Source organism: Scomber japonicus, chromosome 14, assembly GCF_027409825.1.
Source record: "Scomber japonicus isolate fScoJap1 chromosome 14, fScoJap1.pri, whole genome shotgun sequence".
In the NCBI taxonomy this organism is placed as follows: Eukaryota; Metazoa; Chordata; class Actinopteri; order Scombriformes; family Scombridae; genus Scomber; species Scomber japonicus.
The window spans coordinates 5,277,728-5,284,389 of NC_070591.1; the positions used below are offsets into that span (position 1 = coordinate 5,277,728).

The 6,662-nt window shown below is 45.2% G+C and overlaps 1 protein-coding gene across 1 annotated transcript in view; it reads left to right on the forward strand.

Annotated features, from left to right (window-relative positions):
* The window catches only part of atrnl1a (attractin-like 1a), a gene marked incomplete at its 5' end in the record, with an annotated part of 358,740 nt that overhangs the window by 115,519 nt on the left and 236,559 nt on the right, over positions 1-6,662 (forward strand). Inside the window, 1 exon segment of the mRNA XM_053333595.1 lies at positions 3,489-3,582. Coding sequence (XP_053189570.1) covers positions 3,489-3,582 — 94 coding nt within the window.

A 6,662-nucleotide genomic window follows, 5' to 3' on the forward strand; every position in this document is an offset into this window, starting at 1 on the left:
TTCGTCCCCTCCTTCCTTCCCTCCTTTCCTTCCTTTCTTCATTCTCTCCTTCCATCCTCCCTTCCCTCCTTTCCTTCCTTTCTTCATTCTCTCCTTCCATCCTTCCTCCCTCCTTTCCTTCCTTCCTTCCTTCTTCCCTTTCCTTCCTCCTTGCCTCCTCCCATCCATTCTTCCTTCCTTCCTTCTTCCCTTTCCTTCCTCCTTCCTTCCTTCCTTCCTTCCTTCCTTCCTTCCTTCCTTTCCTTCCTTCCTCCTTCCTTTTTTCCTTTCCTCCCTTCCTTTCTCCCTCCTTTCCTTCCTTCCTTCCTTCCTCCCTTCCATCCTTCCTCCCTTCCTTCCTTCCTTCCTTTCCTTCCTCCCTTCCTTCTTTCCCTTTTTTCCTTCACCCCCCCCCTTTCCTTCCTTCCCTCCTCCCCTCATTCCTTCCTTCCCTCTTTCCTTCCCTCCTTTCCTTCTTACCCCCTTCCTAACTCAAGGACAAGAGGAGGGTTAAAGTAATAGATTGAAATAGTTCAGGAATGTCAATTTGACTTTTTAACCCACGCTGACATCTTGAAAAGCCCCCGCTCCGTCTCCTACAACCTTGTTTTCGGTTACTTGGCGCCTGTATGTGTGCAGTCGGTTACAAAACTGTAAATATTTGAAGCAGTGTTTATGTCTAAGCTAAGTGATCAAATCAGACCCTCGTCCCAGGCAGAGGAGGAGAAAAGGAACGACGAGGTTGTTTTTCCTCTCATTATCTGCCGTTGCCTTGGCTTTACCTTGACCCTGAACGCACCACTGTTTTATTACAAGGCCTGTCTCTGTGCCAATTGGAAAGAATACGAACAAAGCACAAAGTCAATTCAGCTGGAGAGGGACACAGGAAACAGTGTGGCCTTGTGTGTGTGGATGAGGATGAGACCCCCCCACACACACACACACACACACACCTTCTTGCATCCTGAATCACTTAGAACAACAATAAAACATATAAAGAAGCCGCAAGAGTTTTTCGGAGGCTAATCAGGAAGGAAGGAAGGAAGGAGGGAATGAGGGAAGGAAGGTATGAAGGAGGGATTGAAGGGTGCAAGGAAAGACAGAAGGAAGGAAGGCAGGAAGGAAAGAAGGAAAGGAAAGAAGGAAGGCAGTATGGAAGGTGGAAAGGAAGGAAAGAAGGAAGGAAGAAAGGAAGGAAGGAAGGAAGGAGGGAAGAAAGGAAGGAAGTCATGAAGGAAGGATGGAAGGATGCAAGGAAAGACAGAAGGAAGGAATGCAGGAAGGAAAGAACGAAAGGAAGGAAGGAAGGCAGGAAGGAAAGAAGGAAAGGAAGGAAGGAAGGAAGGCAGTATAGAAGGTGGAAATGAAGGAAAGAAGGAAGGCAGGTAGGAAAGAAGGAAGGGAGGAAGGAAGGATGGAAGGAAGTCATGAAGGAAGGATGCAAGGAAAGAAAGAAGGCAGAAGGAAGGAGAGAAGGAAGGAAGGAATGACGGAGGGAAGGCAGGTAGGAAGGAGGCAGTATGGAAGGTAGAAAGGAAAGAAGGAAGGAAAGGAAGGTGGCTGCCACACACACACACACACACACACACACACACACACACACACACACACACATACTGTAATACAGGGGTGTATAGAGAAGGCTGTGTGTCTATCTGTTCTTCGCTTGTCTCCTCCACAACCATTCATCTGATCTACTTCACACTTGGCGGAGCGTCTTGCTGAGGACCCGGCGAGGTGTCGAGTGTGAAGTAGTTTGGATGATTGGTTCTGGAGAAATAAATAAAAGCAGCTCATAAACAACGTTGCTTCTTCTTCTTCTTCTTCTTCTTCTTCTTCTTCACTTCCCACGGAGGCTGAGAGAGGAAGAACAGACACTCTGACACTCTGACACTCTGCTACCCACATTACGGCCTGAGGAGGGATTACATCCGTAGTGATGAGAAGTTGAACTACTATAGAGAAGTTAACCCTTTAATTACTGTTCATATTCTGACTCATAATTAGTCTGGACAGTAATTCACATTCATCAGTCATTAATACATGTTTGATTAATCCTTCTATTGTGGAAAAAAGACATTTATAATCACTATTTTATGGTTCAGGAAAAGATTTTATAGAGTATGATGAATATAACATGTTTAAATCATAGACTGTATAAAAGAAATGGACGTAACATCCGTGGAGCGCTGCGTATATCCGTATAATGCGTATAATGGTAGCATGTTATCAACATCCGGGGTCTGTAGGTTGACCTACTAACCTCTGACCTGGATGATGTCATTGAAGGTCTTAGCCATGGTGAACTATAATAAGAAGGTTAGCAGGTTAACCTACAGACCCCGGATGTTGATAACATGCCACCACGGGCTCGGAGGGGAATAGCACTAACGTATCATAACTAAATATTGGTGAAATTAACTAGTTTGGAGGAAGGAAGGAAAGAAGGAAGGAAGGAAGGAGGGAAGGAGGGAGGGAGGAAGGAAGGAAGGAAGGAAGAAAGAAAGGAAGGAGGGCAGATAATGTGTTACATAGAGGCTGTGCTTCGGTGCCCCGTGTACTCTCATTATACGGATATACACGGCACAACACTGGAGCTAATTTCATCCGAATGACTCCAAATGACACCAAAGTTGTCTGGGTGAGCAAATGATCGTATTTTATGCTAGAAATAAGGTCCAGGTTGTACAAAACAGTAATTATCCTTAAAGTTGTGCTTGGTGCCATTTTTTAAAAATTAGTGTACATATTTACTGTATTTTTTGTCTCTATCTCAATAAACTTGAGACTGAAAATAAAGTATGGATGATTATTAAAACTTTGCTAAAACAACAAAGCTAGTGGTGGCTTCAGACTTTTGCACAGTACTGTAGGTGAAACAGCATGAATCACTATGAGGGATAAAAATAACTCTGCAGAGGCGGCGATATAGAGACCATAAGGGGGGAAATCCCCAATATCAACCCCCCCTCACCCCACACCCCCCCCCCCCCACTTCTTGGCAAATCCCAACCTGAGTGAGACAGTCTAAGGTTACCTAAGGTGTGTAAAGTTCAGTCTTGCACAGGAAACACAAAGTGAGAGGAAACATTTTAATCAGGACCTTAGAGGAGGAGTGAGTCATAAGCTGCCTCATGTTCCTTGGAAAATGAGTGATTTGTCCTTTTCCATCTTTTTTTTTTTTTACTCTGCCTTTTCTTCATCACCCCATTACAGTCTCCTCTCGGTCTCCCACACACACACGCTCATCTTCTCTCCTCCTACTCCCGTCGTCTGCCTACGTTCCCTCAACTGGAACATTGCTAACCACGAATGTTTTAAAGGATTACTGTGTGTTTACATACAGTATGCAGATTTTTTAAAGTGCTTGTTGTTGAACATTTGGATTCCAGCTGTCTTGCAGATTAGTGTCTTGCTTTAAGGCACTTCAGCAAACGGTTGATTTAAAACAGAGTTGAGTTTAACATGTTAACGTGTCTTCTTCTCGGTGCTTTGTGTTTCCTCTGCAGCGTGTAAGTGTAACAGCCATGCCAACGTGTGCCATGTCAACACAGGGAAGTGCTTCTGTACCACAAAGGGGATCAAAGGAGACCAGTGTCAGCTGTGAGTATCAACCTACCATCAAACTATGTGATGATGTTCTGATCCGATGGCCTGGTTAACCCTCCTGGTGTCCTCGAGTCAAGGAAGGAAGGAAGCGAGGAACGAAGGAAATGAGGGAGGGTGGAAGGGAGGAAGGAAAAAGGAAGGAAGGAAAGGAAGGAAGGGGAGGAAGGACAAGGGAAAGGAGGAAGGGAAAGGGAAGGAAGGAAGGAAAGGAAGGGAAGGGAATGACAGAGGAAAGAAAGAAGGAAGGAAGGAAGGAAGGAAATGAGGGAGGGAGGAAGGGGAGGAAGGACAAGGGGAAGAAAGAAAGGAAGGGAATGACAGAGGAAAGAAAGAAGGAAGGACTATAACTATACATACTCCTAATTATCCTGTTGTCCTCCAGTCAAGGAAGGAAGGGAGGAAGAAGGAAGGAAAGGAGGAAGGGAGGGAGGGAGGGAGAAAGGTAGGTAGAAGGGAGGAAGAAGGAAGGAAAGGAGGAAGGGAGGGAGGGAGGAAGGAAGGAAGGAAGGAAGGAGGGAGGGACGGAGGGAGGAAGGAAGGAAGGCAGCAGGGTGGGCAAGAAGAAAGGAAGGGAGGCAGTATGGAAGGGAGGAAGGGAGGAAGGGAGGGAGGATGTACGGACAGAATGGAGAAAAGAAGAAGAAAGGAAGGAAGGAAGGAAGGAAGGGAGGGAGGGAGGGAGGGAGGGAGGGAGGATGTACGGACAGAATGGAGAAAAGAAGAAAGGAAGGAAGGAAGGAAGAAAGGAAGGAAGGAAGGAAGGAAGAAAGGAAGGAAGGAAGGAAGGAACTTACTGTCATGTGTGTGTGTCTGTAGTGAGTGTATGTAAATAGTAGGTGTGTGTTCAGAGGGTTGGGTCGGATGTTCAGGTAGAGGAGCCGCTGAGCCGTTTGACGTTAGTTGGCTGAATCATTTGACACCATATAATGTCAGAGTTGACCGCTGCAGCACTATATCCTAAATGGGTTGTCGGGGCGACGCACCATGGAGACAGACTGAAAACTGCTGCATCGATAAATCTAGCAGGCAAGGCTGGGAAGCAGGAGGCGGAGAGTAAACTGTGTGTGTGTGTGTGTGTGTGTGTGTGTGTGTGTGTGTGTGTGTGTGTGTGTGTGTGTGTGTGTGTGTGTGTGTGGTGTGTGTGTGTGTGTGTGTGTGTGTGTGTGTGTGTGTGTGTGTGTGTGTGTGTGTGTGTGTGTGTGTGTGTGTGTGTGTGTGTGTGTGGTTTTGCCTTGTACAGCAGAAAGAGCATTCAGTATGAGTCGAGACAACTGAAGCAGTCAGATACATTTGTTCTCTTTGTTTATACTATGTTTCATTTATTATTGATTATCAATACCACAGAGTCTGTGTGTGTGTGTGTGTGTGTGTGTGTGTCACTTCTTTCTTTCTTTTTTTGTTTGTTCTTTCCTTAGTTCTGTCCTTCCTTCCTTCCTTCCTTCCTTTTTTCCTTCCTTCTTGCCCTGCTTCCTTCCTTCTTTTCTCCCTCCCTTCCTTCCTTCCTTCCTTCCTTCTTTTCTCCCTCCCTCCCTTCCTTCCTTCCTTCCTTTTTTCCTTCCTTCTTGCCCTGCTTGCTGCCAGCCTTCCTTTCTTCCTTTCTTCCTTCCTTTCTTCTTTTCTCCCTTATGGCCATCCTTCCTACCTTCCATACTGCCTCCCTTCCTTCCTTCCTTCTTCCCTTCCTTCCTTCCTTCCTGCCTTCCTTCCTTCCTTCCTTCCTTACTTATTTCCTTCCTTCTTGCCCTCCTCGCTGCCTACCTTCCTTCTTTCCTTCATTCCTTCCTTCTTGCCCTGCTTGGTGCCGGCCTTCCTTCTTTCCTTCCTTCCTTTCTTCTTTTCTCCCTTATGTTCATCCATCCTTCCTTTTCTTCCTACCTTCCATACTGCCTTCCTTCTTTCCTTCCTTCTTGCCCTCCTTGCTGCCTGCCTTTTTTCCTTCCTCCCTTCCTTTCCATAATGTTTCATCATTCCTTCCTTCCTGTCTGCCTCCCTCCCTTCCTTCCTTCCTTACTTACTTACTTATTTCCTTCCTTCTTGCCCTCCTTGCTGCCCGGCCTTCCTTCTTTCCTTCCTTCCTTTCTTCTTTTCTCCCTTATGTTCATCCATCCTTCCTTTTCTTCCTACCTTCCATACTGCCTCCCTTCCTCCCTTCCTTCCTTCTTTTCTCCCTCGCTGCCTACCTTCCTTCTTTCCTTCATTCCTTCCTTCTTGGCCTGCTTGCTGCCGGCCTTCCTTCTCTCCTTCCTTCCTTTCTTCTTTTCTCCCTTATGTCCATCCATCCATCCATCCATCCATCCATCCTTCCTTCCTTCCTTCCTTCCTTCCATCCTCCCTTCCTTCCTTTTTTCCATAATGTTTCATTTTCAGTGTGTCACTTCTTTCTCTTTTTTTGTTTGTTCTATCCTTCGTTCTGTCCTTCCTTCCTTCCTTCCTTTCTTCTTTTCTCCCTTCTGTCCTTCCTTCCTTCCTTCCATACTGCCTCCCTTCCTTCTTTCTTTCCTTCCTTCTTGCCCTCCTTGCTGCCTGCCCTCCTTCCTTCCTCCCTTCTTTCCTTCTTTCCATAATTGTTCTTTTTTTTCATCTGTTTTTTTTAAATCCTTGCACATCTTGGATCAAACCTGCCATCCATACACATAGTTTTTAACCCTTAACTTAACCTTTGACCTTTACTACTTATTGTGTTTTGCTAACCTGAACATCACCTTTAATGGATCCTGGACCTGAGTTCAGCTCCTGACATCAACATGACTCAAACCTCACTCAAAGTTTCTCTCCACATGTTTACTGTCAGCTTTAATCAATGGAGCTGGAAATATTATACATGAAACCTTTAACGTCTACACAGAACCTTGAATACTTTTGTTAACATGCAAACACAGTTTCTATCTCAGAGTCCCAATTAATGCTTCCAAATTACATTTTATTTTAATATCACAGTGCTTTTATTTTAACTCTATAGTATTATATGATATATATATGTTTAGCTGCTGGGTTTGACTTATATAAGGAGAGGCTAAGTATCGAACTGTAATACTACTATAGGATGGAAGGAAGGAAGGAAGGAAGGAAGGAAG